Here is a 20,886-nt window from a genome sequence, read left to right on the forward strand (position 1 = left end):
ATCTCATTCTTCTGTCACAAGAGAGACATTATTACTTTGGAATGTCATGCGAATCTGCTCTAGGAAGACAAATGTCTCTATCTTTGCTTTCTGAAAAATAAGCAAATCTTCCCTATGAAGAGACATATCTGTCTTTGCAAGTCTGCTTGCTATGCAAACATCCTTGAAAAGACATTCTGGAGCAAATTACACATTATGCCTTTGAAAATGTTTGGATGCATGAGAGACCCAAGAAAAATTGTCTCCTTGTGATATCTAGAAGATGTGACTCCTTGATCCAATTTAATGTTGCACAGTGGAAGCTGATTTATTTTCTACTCAAGTTTTAATACATAGTTGATGACATGGAAGTGTGTGTGTGTGTGTGTGTGTGTGTGTGTGCGCGCGCGCTTGAATTTTAAGCACAGTTAGAATTTTAAATGGAAACTTAAAATGTTTGAACCAGCTAACTTTATAGTAAAGGTCTTGAAACTTTGATCACTTTCCCAAATTTTGTCACAATTCTATAAAATTAAGCTGTAGATTAAGGCTTTTACAAGTACAATTTGATGTTTTACTTGAGAACAGCATTGCATTTGAGAACTGTAAATTGTGAAGTATTCTACATGTAATGCCTGCTTCTAAGTGAAGCAATTTACTTTGTTCTTATTTGTTAAAAATATTCATTATTCACGGTCTATTTCAAATACCTTTTTTTTTTGGTAACCTGATAAACTTAAGCATGATTTTATTTTTGTATAGTGTCCTAGGCTATGTGTCTGTCTTAATAGCAATTATATGCTATGTTGTTTACACTTACATTTTCATGTTTTGTCATTCTATCCAGCTTGTAAACTTTTCATATTTGTCTTTTCTCCTAGCATATACATGTCAGATCTCAGGCTTTGTATAATGCTGGCAGTGATATTCAACATATCATCTTGGAGCAATGCTACAATTTTGTTTGTGTGAATGTAAGTAGAATATATAAATTATTGGATGTATTTGAGTATCCAAACAAGTGTAATGTCAAAGAGACCTAATTTTTTCTTAAATATTTGAACATAAGATTTTGAAAGATGAGTTGTGTTTTTTAGTATGGATTTGCATATTTTATTTTTTATCTTCTGAAATACAGAAATAACACTTCTTATCAAGCTAATGCTCATAAGAAAAAGAGAGTGATGTTTCTTTAGATAGTTTTATTGAATTTTCTTTTATTTTTAAACCTGAAGTTAAGTAGATTATGACTTATGCTTGAATTATTAGCTCAAATTTAATATGTATAATCTGTAAGTATCTTTTAAAACTGTTTTAAAATTAATCTTGGTAAATATTTTGAAAGCTACATAAAATCTCTTTATTTGGCTGGACATGGTGGTGAATGCCTATAATCCAAGCAGCTCCAGAAGGTTGTGGTAGAAGATCGTGAGTTCAAAGCCAGCTTTAGCAAAAGTGAGGCACTAAGCAACTCAGTGAGACCCTGTCTCTAAATAAAATACAAAATAGGGCTTGCGATGTGGCTCAGTGGTTGAGTGCCCCTGTGTTCAATCCCCTGTACCCTTGTCACCCCCTCCTCCCCCCCAAAATCTCTTTATTTTCCTTGAGTTAATTTTTAAATTATGTTAGATCTTTATTCCACTTCATTTTATTTTCTTGCTATTCCAGGTTAAGGAACCTGATTTCCAAGAGACCCAGAAGTTAATGAGTATGCTTGAAGAGAGCAACTTTTCCATTTTATATTCCATTGTTGTAGTTTCAGTAAGTGTTCACTTAATGAATGTAGATTTTTTCTCATCAAACTTGTGCTTACTTCCTCCTATGTTTCTGTTTAACAAAATTTATCGCATTAATAGCCTTGACTTGAACTCGGAAGGAACTTTTTTTTTGTGGATTTTGGGGCTTTCTTTCTCGTGATGTCTACTATAGACACTTTCTTACCGCAGTCATTCGGTTGAACTGTCATGTTCAGGAAGCTGTTTAATTCAACCTAACAAATAATTTCATTTCTTTTTCTTCATTAAAATTACAGCTACATGACTAAGTTTACTCTTTATTAGGATAATGTAAAAGAGCTTTATTTAGCATAACACCATAATTCCAATTAGCAAAGAAACCCCGAATTTTAAAAAAGTGAGGAAGAAATCTAATAAGAAAATCTGTTCTTGGTTTCGTCTTTTCTTTTCCATGGAAAGTGTAAATAGAAGAAGTGTAGAGACTTTGACTTTTTGAATTATCCTGAAATGATTTTGAATATTGATGACTTCTCCTATATGTGGCCAAAAGGCCATTTTAGTTTCCTGTGAATAAAAATGTGGTAGAACCATTCAGATAGTCTCCAAATTAATAGATGTGTGGAAAATATTTTGGTAATTGTAAAATAAAGTAAAACAAATGACTTAAATTTAAGTCTAGATAACTTAGAGCTTATATGTATGTCAATAATAAGAAAAATATAGACATAAATACATATTGCATTTGGGTATAAGAGTACGAATACACAGCCATATGTACCTCTGTGTGTAATTAAGATGTACATGTACTAGGCAATGCAGGGACTGTAGAATCTACATTTACATGAATTAACTTTGTTACAAAATTAGTAGTAGGAGGCTTTCTCCTTGCTTTATCTTTTTGTTTTTGTTTTTAAATGATATTAAACAATTTTTTTTATTGTTGGTCGTTCAAAACATTACATCTTTCTTGATATATCATATTTCACAGTTTGATTCAAAAGGGTTATGAACTCCCATTTTTACCCCGTATACAGATTGCTGAATCACATCAGTTACATCAATTACATTTCCATTGATTTACATATTGCCATTCTAGTTTCTGATGAATTCTGCTCTCTATCCTATCCTCTACTATCCCCCCTCCCCTCCCTTCCCCTCCCGATATTAAACAATTTTAAATTCTGAGGAGAATGGTCAAAAAAGGAGTCTTTTTTTCCCTAAACAGATAGGCTTTATTTCACAGAAATATATTAGAAAATGACATCAAAATCATAGGAAAAATACATTATTTTGGCATATGTGATTCAATAGATATTGAATGCATATATTGTTAATGTTGAAAGGCCTATTTTACTGACTAGGAGCTGTGTGACTCACTGTGACACTCACAGTATCACCTGAGAATGTCATAGTGCTAATCTGGGAGAAGATGAAAGACAAACATTGAAGTTTGGTTTCTATTGAATGTATATTGTTTTCCTATGATAGTAAATCAAAAAATTTTAAGTGGAACCATCATAAGTTACTGCCCATTTTTATTGCTATCCCCTTTATCATATTGCATCACTCAAGAGGGTTTTCTAAGTAGACACAGTGATATATACCTATAATTCCAGTGCTACAGGAGGATCTCAAGTTCAAGGCCAGCCTGGGAAACTTCTCTAGATAAAAGTAGAACAAACAAAAAGGATGTGGAGGTAACTCAGTGGTAGAGCAACACTGGGTTCTATTCCTAGTACTGCCAAAAAAAAAAGAAAAGAAAAAATGTTATTAGAGTAGCCTAAGAACACCACCTATAGACATAGGATGTATCCAGTTCTTTATTTTCTAATTTTATGGTGTATGTTCATTACTGAAATAGTGATGAACAAACACTTAGAAAATAAAGTAATGAATGTCTTAAAATACTAAAAATTAAAAAGTCTCAGAAAAAAAGTATATGCTTTTATCTAAATTAGAATGAAATGCACTAAAAATCTTAGTTAGGCTGATTTCTTGTTTGTAAGCTAATAATCAGAATTTTTCTCCCCCAGCAATTGAGAAAAGAGATTTCACGAGGCAAAACTACCTATTGCTATTTTCCAGGAAAGATTATGTAAAGCCACTTGTGAAACCAATATCTTCTCTCATAAAAACTAGTAAAATAGGGATTCTAATTTATTTGGTTCTGTCAACATTTCCACAAAACATTCTTTGTTAGTATCAGATGGAATAACGGACAATACATTTTTATATAAAGCTGTTTTTTTTTTTTGTTTTTTGTTTTTAGTGAACACATTTTATTCACTTAGTGGATACCAGATAAATGTTTAGTCATTAAAATTGGGAAGAGATGGGTAAAAAATATAGTTGAAAGTACAAAATTGGTAAATGAAAACTTTAATTTTATTTGATAAATGGTTTGTCACTTCTGTACATCAAAATGATTTTGTAGTAATGCTCTGTGTAATTACATGAGGGTACTACTTTTTGGGGCTCATGTCAACAGTTTTATTGGTGCACTATGAGACAAAGGAATCCTTTTAAGAATTTAATTTACAAAAACAAATTGTCAGGTGGACTTCCAATATTATGACAAACAAGTAAATCTTTCAAAGTGCCTAATTTAGTTTCAGTTAGTAGAAGGTTGCATAGTAACATAACAAATCAGAATGTGATATTCAAAATACTTTAAAATGTTTAATATTTGAACATGCCAGCAAATTAAAAAAAGGAAAACCACCATCCATTGATACTTGATACTTCCACATATGGCAAAATTGTCAGAGATGTAAATTATTTCCAGAAGGTTCCATAACTCAAAATGGCAGCATCAGGAAGAGACTCAATCTAGTGTGGAGTATATCATATACACTTGTTACTTTTACACTCCTGAATGTGTTAATAATGGAAAGAGATTAAAAATATACATATAGCATAAATGTATCTGATATTTCTAATGAAGAACATATGACAGTTGGAAAAACACAGTGAGTCCCTCTTTTAAGTGCTAATGGTTTCTTCACAGCACATTGAGCCTTGACTGAATTTAAGTTATAAAAATCTTTGGTCCTGTTAAGTTTTTTACCAGATCCTAGACATGAATCTTTGTCACCTTTTACTTAACTCCTTGTTCTGTACATTTCTTCTTGTTAACCCTGTTATTACTAGACTAAGTAAATGTGTTTTCAAGACACAAGTTCTTATAAAACAAACAAAAGAGAGCTACTTTAATTCTCACTCCTTCATATTGGGTTTACTTTTTACAATATTGATGTTTCAGATTATTTTTATTTTTAAGTAGGGGTGTGTGTGTGAGAGAGAGAGAGAAAGAGAGAGAGAGAGTGTAGCAGCAATTGATATACTTCAGGAGCGTGTTGAAATACCTGTTGTGCTCCAGTCTCAAACTTATTGCTATTGTAGCCTCATGAATACTTTTATTTTTCCTTTATAAGCATTATAACTTTTTTATATATTAAACTTTTTATGATGTTTCACTTGAAGTATATTAAAGTTTTCTCCTTCATGGCTTTTATACTACTTGAGTAGCAGAAATAGAATCATTTGTGCACATTCTATAAATTTTTTCATTTGTTTTCTGTTAATGTAGTCAGTCTCAGGTATTTCCTGCCTAAATCAATAATAAAACCAAAATAAATACTGGTTAAAAACACCTTTTGAACCGTTTTCCAACTGTGGTCGTGAAGGAATTCATTTCTAACACAAGGATGAGGAATGATGAAATCATTCTCATGGGAGGTGTTGAATAGAAAGAATTGACTGTGTTGTTATACGTTTAAGGAGATCTTTGCTTATGGCTAAATTGTTAATGAAAAGCTTGTGTTGTGGGATATAGAAATTCTCAAAGATTAATTATGATGGACATATAACTGATGTATAAAGAAATCATTCTCATAGAACACACCTTCCTGGGATTCATTGTTTTTAAAGAATAGAGGCTATTTATTTTCAGATTAACAGTGGTGCTCTAATAGAATACGTAAATAGAATGAATTCCAGATGACTTTTTCCAATCTTCATGAATGTATGTATATTTTTAATTGATTTTTTATATATGACAGTGGAGTACATTATAATTCATATTATACACATAGAGCACATTTTTTCATATCTCTAGTTGTATATAAAGTATGTTGACACCAATTCGTGTCTTCATACCTGTACTTTGGATAATGATGTTCATCACATTCCACCATCATTGCTAACCCCTTGCCCCTTCCTTCTCCTCCCACCCCTCTGTCCTATCTAGAGTTTGCTATTCCTCCCACGCTCTCCCTCCCTATCCCATTATGATCAGCTTCCTTATATCAGAAAAAACATTCAGCATTTTGTTTTTTGGGATTGGCTAATTTCACTTAGCAATCTTTTCCAACTCCATCCTTTTACCTGCAAATGCCATGATTTTATTCTTTTTTATCGATGAGTAATATTTCATTGTGTATATATGCCATATTTTTTATCCATCATGAATATATATATATTTTTTAACTAAGCAGAGTTTGGAATTGCTATTTCCCTGTTTTATGTAGTTTAATTAACTCGGAATGAGATGAACAAAGTTTTTTGTGCATTTCTTTGCCAATGTTATAATCACTTTGTAAATTTTAACATAAGAATTGTACAGGGGCAAAAACAAAATGTGAAAGTGGACTGCTTTGTCAGGGAGTTAACATTGATTTTGGCTCTAGAGGAGTTGATCTCAATGACTTGGCCATTCAGTGTTTCAGAAATATGCCTGGCCATTTGTCACTAGATTGTTGGTTGTGTTACTGAATTTCACTTAAGTATTGAAATGGTCATTCATTTAACTCTATTATGCTATTTACAATGATGCATCATATAAATTTTCAGTGTAATTATTTTAAAATGATACATGCTATGCTTATATAATTAGTAAATTAAAGTGATTCATATTAATATAAAAATAAATATGCTAAAACTGACCTTGCTTAGACTATTTAAAAGAGTTTAATTTCTTATAGGAAAATAATTTCTTGTGTAACCAAGATGGTATGTGTGCTCAGTCTGGAGTTAGGATATAAAGTACAAGTGCTGAGTGCACAAATGAAAATTATCTTTTAACCTGTCCAAGTGACTTCATGTTTTGGAGCTTCAATTAAATATTATTATCTATAAAAAGTGGGATGCCCTTAATGGGCTCTAAGTGGCTTCTTTTTCTAAAAATATTTTCTACCAACAGCATGTTGTAATGTCACTTTACTTTTATATGTTCTATGATGCGTGTTTTTAAAATTTAAATGTAGTAGAGCAGTTTATAAGAGGCATGTTAGGTATGAATTGGATAGAATGGCATTTCTATTAAGCCATTTTTGAGATCACCTATAACAATCTTTTTCACAAGACTCATATAAGTTATTTTTTTAAGTTCTTTGTGGTATTTGTCCCTATTATCCTTTTTTCATTGTCTGGTTTTATAGGTTAAGTCCTTCTGTTTTACAGTTCATTCCTCTTTTCTATTTCTTTGTTTAATCATAATTGAAAAATTAATTGCCCCCACATTTTTTAATGCAAAGAAATTTATCCTTTCATATCTACTTTGAGCCTTATGTTGTGAGAAAGACTTGATTAAAACTTGCACTAATGTTTGTTCCTCCCAATTCTTTTAAACTTTAGATCCTTTTTAGTTAGTGTTTTAGTGGGAATTATCTTGTTTTTATTAATTTATTTATTTTAATTAGGTATATATGACAGCAGAATGCATTTTGATTCATTGTACATAATTGCAGCACAACTTTTCATTTCTCTGGTTGTACATGATGTAGTATCACACATCATGTACAAATATATGCAATTATACATGTACCTAGAGTAATGATGTCCATCTCTTTCACCATCTTTCCCACCCCCACACCCTCTCGCTTCCCTTTGCCCCATCACAGTTCTTCTATTTTTCCCATTGTCCTCTACCCTGCCCTATTATGGATCAGCATCCACTTATCAGAACATTCAGCCTTTGGTTTTTTGGGCTTACTTTGCTTTGCATGATATTCCCCAGCTCTATCCATTTAATGGATTGATTAGCGTAGATTCATTTAATATCTATTGAACCTCTGTGACAATCATTTTGACATACTTGCAGCATATTTGATTATGCAGCCTTTTTCCTTAAATGGCATCTTATTTTAGAAGAGTAAGTTATTATGTATAAGCTAGTTTTTCTGATTACTGAATCTTAGTTTAGGAAGGGTATAGTTGTGTTTGTCTATTCTTGTTTTCTTAAATAAAGCTTCTTATTATTAACTTAATTAAATGGCTTCATTTAGCCAAGGAAATTCTCCATTGGTAAGGAGTTCAAGAGATCCTGGTCCCTTTCCCTTTCTATCACCCTGAAATTTAAGAATTATAAGCAGGTGTGCTGGAACAGGGGCAGGTTAGCCTGTTGATGTTTTGTTAATGATCCAGGTAGAAGCAGAGATTTGGAAGACTGTGCAAAGTGCAACTCTGAGGCATGAAAAAATAGCATTTCTATATGGACAGAGAAGCATAGAGAATGGTCATAATTGGAGAGAGTTAGGGAATGGGTCTGAAACGGAAGGAGCTACAGATTATGGAGGGTTGAGGCTGAGGTTAAGGCAGGGTTTCTAAGTTTAAACTTTGTAAAGCAGTTCTGTCCTGCTAGAAATTAATGAAATAAGTTGTAATTTACATATTTTGGCTACAGCACAAAGATTGAATTAAAATAAGCACAGGGTGTCCTTGTTGTGTTTTGTTTAGTTAGCAGCTGATTTCCATTAGTCCTAGAAATAATGATGGTGGCTGGAGCTAGGGTAATGATAGAATGTGTTCCTTCCTCTCAAACACTATTTTATATGTTGAAATCCTAAGCCCCAACATGATAATTTTAGGAGGGGTGTACTTTTTTTTTTAGTAATTTGGTCATGAGGGTTGAGCCCTGATAAGTGGGATTATTGCCCTTCTAAGAGAGGCACAGGGCTAGTTTTCTTTTTCTACATTACCTGAGGAGATGATTAGATGGTAGTCTGCTACCTGGAGAGAGCCCTTACCAGAATCCACCATGTTGGCACTCTAAGACTTCCAAGCTCCAGAGCAATTTCTGCTGTTTGAAAGCTACATTGTCTGTGGTATTTGTCATAGAAGCACAAAATGACTAAGACAGGTAGTTTTAGTAGGACTGATCAGGTAGGGAATAAAGATGCATTTAAGAAATCAAGAACCAAGAATTATTACATGATTAGATGGGAGAGAGGATGTTAAGTTAAGATAGTCTATTCTATTTTTATGAATCTTGAAATAGGTAAATTATAGTAAGATAGTATCATATACTTTGGATATGGAATGTTGTCCAAAAGCTCATGTGTTGAAGACTTGATTCCCAATGCAGAAGTGTACAAAGTTGAGGTTTTTGGGAAATGATTGGATCATTAGGGCTCTTACCTCATCAGTGGATCAATCCATTGATGGCTGAGTGGACTACTTGAAGGTGGTAGGATCATGGCTGGTAGGTCACAGCAGAGAAAGACCACTGACGTCATGCCCTTGATAACTATATCTTGTCTCTGACCCCTTACTCTCTTTTCATCTCTCTCTTTATCTCTCTCTTTCTCTCCACCTTCCTCTTTATCTACCTCTTTTCTGACTGCTGTGAGCTGAATAATTTTATTTTGCCAATCCCTTTTGAAATTATATTCTGCCTCATCTCAGACCCAGAACAAAGGAACCAGCTGATCATGGTCTGAAACCCAGAGCAAAGGAACCAGCTGACCATGAGCCCAAACAAACTTCCTCTTCTCCAGGTTTTATGTGTCAGATATATTGGTCATAATAATTAATACAGAGAGGGAACATTAGAGAAGACTCTTTTTATGTTTCTGAAAGTTAAATGGAAAGATATCTCAAATATTTGTTGGCAGATTATAACTGGGAAGATTTTGGTCAAGAGGTGTGTGTGTGTGTGTGTGTGTGTGTGTGTGTGTGTGTGTGTGTTATTGGTCCTCTTGTCCTAAAACTTACTTGGAAAGGGAAACTAGGTGTTTATATGACTTCTTTAATAATTGAATTTAATATTATTTGAATACTGAATTCCAAGTGCGGGCTCAATTCAAAAATATATTCTTACATTATAACTTTTTGAAGTCTTACAGTATGTCTTTATGATCATGTTTTTATGAAATTTTTCTGTAGTAATACTTTATATTTTGAAAATTACAACAGAAAAAACCCTTGTCCATGGATTGAATCATTAGTAGAGAGAGAGATGGTAAGAATATTTCTAAACATAAGTGTTGTTCCCTTAGGATAAAAAAAATCTGTAGCCACCTAAAAATGGATTAGTTTTGCAGTTTTCTGGGAAGCCTGAACAGATCTTTTATTGAAAGTATAGAAAGGTGATAGAATTGGTGCCAAGAGCTTCTTGATCCAAACATGCTTAGGCTTGAATGCTGTTTGCAACAAGTTCACATGTGAGACTTCGAAATGTATAGCGTGATTCAATTCTCCAGGCATAAGAGTTTTTATTTTAGGAGATCCTGAAGGTTAGACTTATTCCACATAAATGATGGAATACTTGATTCTCTGGTACCTGCTAAGGTGGAATGTAGCAAGTTGTTAAGATAGTCTAGCATCACTATTGGAGAACTTTTATTTTGGAATGACAGGACTGAATAAAATTACCTGCAAGTCTTTTCTGGGTATCATTTCTGCTTCTATAATCTACTTAGCTAGAATTATGAAGAATTATTTTATAAGAGTGTGTTTATGATAACTGAATTCCAAGTTTGCTCAACTAGTGAGAATCCAATGATGACTTTGTTTCTTTTTCTTAGCATTTGGAAGTACTGAAACATCTCCCCACATTTATAATTTTCAGAACCCTCCTAACAAATGCAGCCTGATAATGTATATTATTAATGTAACTCTGTTAGTATTAATCATAACATACTTCTTGAATGCTTTAAAAAGTGAATCATCATTCTTTTCTTTTTAAAACAAATGTTCCCATTTAATCCTCAAGGAAATTCTAAGAGTTGACTATCATAAATGGCCTCATCCTCCATTCAAAAATAAGCCTAGTGTTCATTTTACTTTACCACAAAATATTTATGAGTAATGTGAATAATTGCCTTTTTTGAGTAACAGAAAAATGTATTATTACAAATAAAAGGATCTTAAAAATCAGTATTCTTTTTATAAGAGAAAACTCAAGTCCTTTCTTTGCCTGAATTGAAATAACTTCTTTATTTTAGGCTTTGCACACATTCTTTGTTGCAACTGTCCACCTCTTTTGTTACAGTGCTAAAACAGCCATACACAATATGTGCTATCTTTTAGACCTGAAATGTCCCACAAAAACCTGTGTAAAGGCTTGTTTCCCAGACTCTGCCATTACTGGGAGGTGACAGGAACTTTAAAAGGTGGGGTATAGCTGGAGGAAATTACGTCGTTAGTGGAGTGCCCTCCAAGGGGATATTTAGGTAGAGCCCCCCTCCTATCTTTTGCCTCCTTGTTATCATGAGAAAATCAGCTTCCTCTAACACTTGCTTCTACCATGAGGTGCTGCTTTGCCAAAGTACCAGAAGCACAGGAACCAACCAGTTATGGGCTAAAATCTCTTTTACCAGGATCCCAATTAAACCTTTTTCCCTGTATTTTGTCATTTTCACGGAAAATAGACTTCCACAGAAAATTGGTACTGAGAAGCTGGTTGCTGCTATGACTATGCCTGATAATGTGGTTCAGAAGTCTTTGAAAATGATTCATGGGAAGAGTTTGGAAAGGTTTGGACAGCAGGTTAGAAAAAGTGGAATGCTACAAATATAGCTCAATGGGCAATTTTGGTGAGGTAATGTAAAATTAGAATAGTGATACAAATCCAGTTAAGGCAGTGCTCATAAGGTTTCAGATGGAAATGTGAACTTTTTTGGGAATTGTACTCAATACTATCCTTTTTACACCTTGGTCAAGAAATCAAGGGCATTATGTGCATGCCCTGAGACTTTGTGGGGAGCTGAGTTTAAAAGCAATGGACTACTTTTCTCTGGTAAAGGAAATTTCAAGGCAGCAGAGCATTTAGGCAATGGCTTAAGTATTTTTAGCTGCTTTTATGTGTTTTCAGTGAGAATCTACAGCAAACAGAGTACAGAAAGATGTGATAAATTAAGTTTGGCCAGAAATGGGGCAAGTTTAAAGGTGCTGTACACAAGGATGTGGCTGCTAAAGAGATAAACACAATTATAGCAAAGCCAAGTACTTTGAGTTATGACAATAGAAAAGATGCCTTGAAGTCATCTCAAGAATCATCAAGACCACCCCAAGCACTGCAGGCTAAAAAGTATAGAAATATAAGTTGTTTAAAGAATGTCATTCCAGAAGAGTGCCCTGAATACCCCACTCACACAGGGCTGTCCAGAACATTATTTTCTCAGGATTCATTTCCTCATGTTAAGCAGACTACGCATTTAGAAGCCTCTACAGCTGTGATTTAAGTAGACCCTGGTACAACTGAATCCAGTGACTGTCTTGGTATCTTGCACAAGATGCTGGATTTACAGATATCCAAAATGCAAGAATTATGAGGTTACAGAGGCTTCCCCCAAGTTTTCAAAGAAAGGTGGCAGAATTGCAGTTCCTATAAGCAGTTTCCAAAGGGCCTCGGTTGTGTGATGTCAAAATTAAAATGCAGACCTTAGGAAACTAAGGGATGTCAGGAATAGAATCTAGAATGCCTACTACTTCATATTAAGGATAATAAGTATTTCTAATTCTACCTGAATTTTTAGGCCGTACTGTGTATAAATTTAAAGTATGAATTTTGCCATCTTGATTTTTATATTCATATTTTTAAGATAATTTAGTTTAAAAATTTTATTATGGCATTTAGAAAAATATCCCTTTCATTTCTAAATCATGATTGAATTGAAGGAGTGGTATTCATTTTTTTTAGAGGTGTCCTTTTTCATCTGTCCCAAAATAAACTCTAAATGTACTGTTACTATATTAAGCAAACAAAAAGTTGAATTAATGAACTCTAATCTTTTAGCTTATAAGTGCAACATTTACTATAAAAATTATGTATAATAGTTAAATTTTTTGTTTATTTCTGTGCTTTGTGTCATGCAGTAAATTGATCTGTTTTTTATATATATATATATATATAATTTTTTTTTAGTATTAAGTTATTGTTATGGAGTGATTCCAGTAAATAACTGAGTTGATCTTGGAACAGGAGACGGAACCTTTAGTCACTAGTTGGCGGTCTGGATCCACCAGCTTGCTGGCCAAGGGGCAGGCTGCAAGTCTATATCCTTTGACTACCTCCTGGGTTTCAGTACACCTTTAATAGTACAAAATCATATTAATCATAAGTGGATGTTCTATGATTCAAAGACATAAACAAATGTCATGAGATCTAAAATCATAAGCAGAAGGGAGAATGAGTCAAAACATCTGTAGTTGAGTACAAGTTAAAGAATGGTTACTAACACCTAGACAATCAATCTCTGACAGGGTACATTGTCCAAGAAAAATGGGAACCAAAGAGAACAATTTTATACTGTATAAGATTTGCCATTTTGTGTTTCCAAACATGCTATGCTAAGCAACTATTGATGGGTAAAGAGGTTGGGCTTTCACGTGGGAGAAGCAGTTTTTACTGACTTGAGTCTCAGGGCAAAATGGAGTCTATTTGGTCATTGCCCATGTAGCCTGGCCCATAATATTATTAAGGGTTATTTCTTGCAATATGATTATCTTGTTCAATTAAGTGTATCCACAACTCTGAAATTGAATAGTGTGTGTATGTCCTATCATAAGTATAAAATTAAAGTTACCTTCACAATTATAATAAATGCTAGGATGATAATGTATCCACACAGTATATTATTCTTTCATTTATTGTTGCTCAACTTATACTATGATGAAAGCTTCTGCCAAACAGATATTTCTTTTTTCTCTTTGGCTATTTAAATTGTATTCAGTGAACATGTGCTATTGTGGTAATCCATTATACCATTTTATGTGTACAGATATGGACAGACTAGAATTTTAAAAGTGTTTTTTTTTTTTCAATTTAAGCATTGGAGTTTCATCTGTAGAATTTAGTTTAAGTACTTTCTGTGTTTCTATATGTAACTTCTTAATATATGGTATACAGTTATAAAAGTTTTAATATTATTGCTTTGTAATTTTACCATCCCTATTAGTTCTGGCTCAGAGTCAAGTGGTATATATATCTCCTTGCTTTGGGTTATAATTTCCTTTTTCTTCCTATGTCTGGTAATTGTTTTGTCTGTGCATGTTTAAGGTGTGGTAATAAATGGATTTTCAATTTTAATCCAATTGGAAAAATTTCAGCATTTTTTCAGTTTTTCTTTTCTACTTTATTGGCAACTTCACTGACCTATATATCAGTTGTTTGAAGTTGATCCATATTTATTAATGATCTATTGATTTGTACAATTTTAAAATATCTTTTTGTCTTTTTTTTTTAAAATAGTTTCTGTTGCTAGGTCTTTAAATTCTCTAATCTCCTTTGTTGCAGTGCATAATCCCTTTAGTTAATTCCATTTGGTTAATTCCTTTAGTTTTTTTCATTTTTTTCTTTTGAATCTCAGACATAGTTTTCACTGGCAGAAGTTAGATTTACTCTTACAAATCTCTTTGTGTTCAGTTTTGTAACTTTTTATATATTTTATCTTTCCTATAGATTTTTGAGCAACTGGAACACAGTTATAATTGTTTTAAGGTCCTTTATTATTCTAATACCCATGTGAGTTTTTAAAATACTTACCTTTTTTAAAAAAAATACCTTTATTTATTATGTGGTGCTGAGGATCAAACCCAGTGCCTGTCATATGCTAGGCAAGTGCTCTGTCTTGCATCTCCAGCCCCAGTCGTCTTTGTGAATTTTTGATGATTGATTTTTTTCTTATAAGAAGACATTTTTCTATTGCTTTTCATGTTTTTTATTTATTTGTTTAGTTGCTAACATTGTAAATTTTTCCTTTTTGAATGTTGATAATTTTGTATTACTATATTTTTTAAAAATCTTTGTTCTAGTCTTCAGTTAATTGGAAACTCTTTGATTCATTCTAGATATTTTATGATTTTTAGGCAGGAGTAATTAATATATTTTGTATAAGACCAATTGTTAACTTTGGTCCCTATCACTCTGACTTGAACAGATATGGAAACTGTTCATCTCAATTTTGAGATTTTTATTTACACAAATTCAATTTTCATCCATACTTTCAGAAAACATTTTACAGTTAAATAAAAGACTCAGTTATTTTTACTTGACACTCCAATTTTACATATTCTAAATCTAATTTTTTATAGCAGGAATTTAAATGATAACATTTATGCAGAAATGGAGGTTTTTGTGTATTACAGACACAAAAGTTCATGACAAACTTAGTGGAATTTATGACCAGTAATGATATTATATAAACTTTTGTTTTAGGTAGGTACTATTCATTAGCCCTTTTGCAATCATGAGATGTTCTGGAGGAGCAGAAAAAGATGACGTAGTAAGACTCTTGGCAGTTGTCTCCCCACCGAAATATCACTTTATACAACTATCTATTCACAAATGTAACTTTGTGAAAATTAATAGAACTAGAGAGAGGTCACAATAGCTGATTGTAGCACAGTAGTAAGAAAAGATATTTTGAAACCAGTGGCAAGGACAGTTTATATTAAGAATATCACAATGCCCTCAAGCCCAGGCAGCACAGGACAGAGAAACTGGTGTAAAGAAAACAAATTAAGCCCAGAACTTTGTCTTGCATCTCCAGCCTATATCACTGCTGGGCTAACAGCAGTTGCAAGAGGCTCTTGACAAGCTTCATGGCAGGCAAACTTCAGCACCTCTGACAATTGTATTGAGTTCTAGTGTATGTCTACCACAAAACATTCCCAAAGACAGAATGTGAAGGCTGGCATCCAAGGAAGTGTCTACTTTCTTAAATATACAGATACAGATGCAGAACCACAAGGATCAAGAACAACTTGGAATATGTGTCATCATTTTATGGTAAAAATAAGATGCCAGTAATGTAACCTAAAGAAATGGAGATGTATGAATTTCCTGAGAACTCAAAATAATGGTTTGAAAGCAGCTCAGTGAACTTCAAGAAAATTAGAGAAACAATTTAAAAGAATAAAGATAATGGGATTTATGGGATGACATCAAAAGAGGAGTGTTAAAAAAAGAGAAAGATAAAGGGTGTGTTAGTCAACTTTTTACTGCTGTGATGAAAATACCTGACAAGGACACCTTAGAGGAGGAAAAGCTTTTTTTGCTCATGGTTTCTGAGGTCTCAGTCCCTGGTTCACTGACTCCGTTGCAGACACATCATGGCAGAGGGCATAGTGGAGAAAAACTTCTCAGTTAATGGCAGTTGAGTAGCAGGTAGGGGTGGTGGGAGTGTAAGTGGAAAGATAAGCATTTGAAGGACATCCTTGGAGTGATCTTCTACCTCCAGTGAGTCTTTCCTTGAAATGGTCCATTCAGCTACCAATAGATTTGTCCCCTAATGAGTTTGGGGCTCTTATGATCCAATCTCTGCCAAAAGCCCTTTCCTGGGACTGTTTTGGGAACTGTGCTTTCAACGTGAACTTTTTTAGGAACATGCTGGATCTAAATCATAACAAGGGTTATATAGTTTATTTAAAGAAATAATAGAAAACTTTCCACACACAAAGATAAATGTCCAGGTAGAGGAAGATTTAAAAAAAAAAAGCAACCTCTAGTTATAGTCAATCCAAAAGTGACTGCCCTCAAGAGAGATGATAATTAAACTGTCAAATACAGGATCCTGGAAACTACACAAGGAAAAAAAAATGGTAAATAACATGTAAGGGAGTTTCAATATAGTACACAGAACCTCTGAGTAAAAACTTTTAGGCCAGGAAGCAAAAGGTTGATACATTCAAAGTGATGAGCAGGGGAGGAACTTTGCTAGCGAAGAATACTCTATGCAGCAAAAGTGTCCTTCTGAAATAAAGATTTTCCAGGCACACACAAGCTGGAGGCCTGTCTTCAAGAGGTAGGAAAGGGAATTCCTTAAGCTCAAAGGAAAGAATGCTAATGAACAACAACAACAAAAATCCAAAAGTACAAACTCACTGGTAGAAGTAAGTATATAAATTTACAATACTCTTATAATCTAAGGGTGGTGTGTACATCACTTATCTTTGGAAAGAAAGTTGAAAGTCAACACTAACCCTATATAATAAGGGATGTGCAATACAAAAGGATGTGAATTATGATATCAAAAATTCAAACTTTTAGAAGCATAATTTCTAATTGTGATCAAATTTAAATCATCAGCAGTTTAAAATAATCTGTTAAAAGATGATTTGTGATAGCCCCATGGTAGCCACAAAGCAGAGTAGATGCATAAAAAATAAAAAGTAATCAAAATATGCTATTAGAGAAATCCAGTTAACCACAAAGGAAGGTAGCAAGAAAGGAAGGACTTATAAGACAATTAGAAAATGATAAAATTTCAGTAGTAAATCCTTTTTAAATCTTGAATAGAAATAGATGATTAAATTCTTCAATCAGAAGGTACTAGAATATGGAAAAGGTATAGGATAGGGGAAGATGGAAATAGGATGGTTAACAGGTATATGGGTGAAGTTGGACAGGAAGAATAAATTCTAATCTATAGAACAACATAACTGGTTGATAACAATTAATTGAATATTTTGAAAGAGCTAGTGAAGATTTTTAATTTTCCTAACTCAAAGTAATGATGAATGACTGAGGTGAAACATATGCCAATTATGTGCAAAAATCTCACTGTACCCCATAAATTGTGTAATTACTAAGTCAATAAATAAAGATAAATAAAAAATGTCACTTGGGGATACCCTAATCCCACGTGTATGCAAGTTAGAAGAAGAAATGTGGATACAGACATACAAAGTAAAGATTTTATGAGGACATAGCAAAGGCAGATATCTGTAAGGACACAAAGGCCTCAGGGGAAACTGAACTCATGAACTTCTATCCCCTTGAATTAGGAGAAAATACCTGTTTAAGTTAAAAAAAAAAAAAGACCTTTTAAGTTTTCAGAAAATCAAACTTGAGTCAGTTATCTCATAGAAATTAGACAGTCTATATATGTACATAAAGATCAAATAATTTTGAGACCTATTAAATTTGTACAGACCTACTTTGAAACCTTGGAATATTTGCTTTTAGGATGATTTTTTTATTAATAAATAACTGCTCTATATTAAAACTATCTCAAATTATAAGAATAACAAAAGTTGGTATTTAGTTTGTCTATTTTGTATCTAAAATAACTATCGGGTAATTCAAATATCTTTCTTAATTACCTGATCAGAGTTTTGGATTTCTTGTTGAGAATCAGAGTCATACCCTTTCCTTAAGTCCTCAGATTTGGGCTGTGTTTCAGTTTGTTTCACATTTAAATTATGTTGTTCTTCCTTAGATTATTCTTTCCCTTAAATTCTGTTTCTCTTGTTGACAGTAAAGGTATGTGCCTTTATATCTTATTCATCATGATGGTCTCAATCATAGAATTTAAATAATGAATATTACAGCCATACACAGAACATTTCTGCATCTGAAGAATACACATTCCTGACTACACATGTGACATTTTCCAGGATAGATTGGTTCTCATAACAATATCAGTTTTATTCACAGGGCTTCCTAGTTTTTGCTTCTAATGTGTACCAACAGAATTTGTCAATTTACCTTTCTCTACTGAATTTGTTACTGGTTAAATGCAGTGTCTGAATTGAACAACATTTTTATATTGAGGGGAGTCTTTCAGAAGCAGGCATTGTAGGAAGGTGAAAAGAACTTGAGTTTTTGGTGATAAAAATTGAGCTAACGGATTGATATCCCTAACCAGGATCTTCTGATTTTTGAAATAAATTTTCTTTATTGTTCAAGCTAGTTGAGGTAGGGCTTTCTGCTACTTGTAGCTGACTCCATCTTAAATAATTAAGTTTCCTTTCACCAGAATATTCAGTTTTCCCACTCTGTCTTTCTTTTTCTTCCTTTATTATTTTGTATTTTTTTCCATATAAATGTTTCTTAAAGGGTGTATATGAGCTACACATTTTAAATCACTGTATATATGTATTATGTATATATACATGTGTATGCACACATGTTTACATTAAAAATATGAACAACTCCAATAAAAATGAATTTTAAAATGCCCAAGTTCTGTACCATCTATGAGAGACTCCCTACATGTATAAAGACATAGACTGAAAAATGAAGGGATAGGAAAAGGTATTCCATGCAGATGGAAACTGAACAAGACCAGGATATAGCTATACCTGTGTTGGATAAAACAGACTTTAACTCAAAAAGTAAGACAAAAGATCCATTATAAATGAAGGAGTTAATTTGGCAGGATTATGTAACATTAGTTCACATATATGTAACCAACACTAGAGCACACAAATATATAAAGTAAATCTGAAGGGAGAAAATACATTGATATGGTAATATGGGACTTTAACATGTCACCTTCAACGGACAAATCATACAAAATCTGCAAGGAAGCACCAGCTTTAAACTTTCCTATCACAAATGAATATAACAGTCATACCCAGAACATGCCTGCATTCGAAGAATATAAATTCCTGAATACACACGTGATATTTTACAGGATAGATTGGTTCACATAACAAGTTCTAAAATTTTTTTTAAAGATTGAAATAATCATCAGTTTCTGAGATTAAGCAACTGTTACTGAGATTATTAAATAATTATTGCTATAGCTAAGAACGGGCAAATAATGAGTTTGTGGAGGCTGTTTTAGCATTTTAGCATCTTGGTCATGTCCTTAAACACCCTTCCCCCATGTAATTCAGATATCTTCTCTTTCAAAATTATTTTTCCTTTGAAACCCATTAGTTACATACACATTAAAATCATAAGTAGATATAAGTACATATATAAGAATTGATCCTTATAAATCCAAGGTATTACAGTGAACTTTGCAGTGGCTGGCTTAAATCATAATAAAAAAAAATTATGCAATGCTGATCTAGGTGAACTTTAGAAAACTTTAATAACAGTTGACACTTAATGAATTTTAAGTAAAATGAAATTTTTGACAATTCAGTAAAATATACAGATAGTCCTGAATTAAGATGGTTCACCTTGAGATTTTTTGAGTTCACAATTGTAGGAAAGTGATATACATTTCGTAGAAACCATTCTTTAGTTTTTGAAATTTACTCTCTTCCTGGCTAGTGATACATGTGTGAGAGTCTCTTGTGACGTTAGACAGTGTTAGTGAGCTTCAGCTGCCACTCAACCATGTAGTCACAAAGGTAAACAGCTGATATTTTACATTGTTTTTTGTTGCTGAGATAAGTTGCTTCGTAGTTTAGGTTTTAAAATGCATTTTCAACATAGACTATTTTCAACTTATGGTTGGGTACATAAGAATATAACATTATTAGAAGTGGAGGAGCATTTGTATAAAGATGGTATAATAAACTAAAAAGTTTTAAAGACTCACTTTTTAGTTTCTCACTTTGGTGACTTATTTTCTCTGATGGTTTCCTCAAAGAAAAAAAAGATTAAATATCCAAACAAACCAATGCTTAATATTAATCATTGAGACCACTTTACTTTTGATTCTAAAATTTGTTCAAGATGGTATAGAGGTTAAGATATTAAGATAATTATACATCAATGATAAAGTTTTACTAGGGGAAATCACCTTGTGTAAAACAATTGAAAAGTTTCATTTTATGACTGGCTTAGGGCCTTGCTAATTTGCTGATGCTGGCCTCAAACTTGAGAGCCTTCTGCCTCAGACTGCTGAGTTTCTGGGATTACAAGAATTCACCACCACACCTGGTTTTATTTTATGACTTTAATATCTTGACTAAAGTGTTAAGTTCTGGTTTTGTTAATCTTCCAGGTAATTATCTCTTAAAATGTGTACTAAAATATAACATTTTATTGATGCTATAAAACATTTGCTTTTTAACTCTTTAAATCAAGAGAATTTAAATTTTTTATATGGTTAAGGTTTTGTCCATTTTTGAGGTGCTGGAGCCTAACCCAGGGCTTTACACATGCTGGGCAAATGCTCCACTACTGAGCTACATGCCCCCAGCTTGCCTGGTTAATGTTTTAAGGTGAGCTGCTATTTTTCTTATTTACTGTCTTTTGATAAAA

General features: G+C 32.9%; 1 protein-coding gene across 9 annotated transcripts in view; it reads left to right on the forward strand.

Moving 5' to 3' along the window:
* Crppa (CDP-L-ribitol pyrophosphorylase A) overlaps positions 1-20,886 on the forward strand; it is a 287,503-nt gene that overhangs the window by 148,610 nt on the left and 118,007 nt on the right. For 6 of the 9 annotated variants that reach the window (XM_040291723.2, XM_040291722.2, XM_040291725.2 and 3 more), the window contains 2 exons: positions 861-953; positions 1,648-1,740. In XM_040291723.2, coding sequence (XP_040147657.2) covers positions 861-953; positions 1,648-1,740 — 186 coding nt within the window. The remainder of the gene's footprint in view (positions 1-860; positions 954-1,647; positions 1,741-20,886) is intronic. The other 3 variants (XM_078040033.1, XM_040291721.2, XM_078040031.1) reach the window with 2 other exon arrangements.

Source organism: Ictidomys tridecemlineatus, chromosome 2, assembly GCF_052094955.1.
Source record: "Ictidomys tridecemlineatus isolate mIctTri1 chromosome 2, mIctTri1.hap1, whole genome shotgun sequence".
NCBI lineage: Eukaryota > Metazoa > Chordata > Mammalia > Rodentia > Sciuridae > Ictidomys > Ictidomys tridecemlineatus.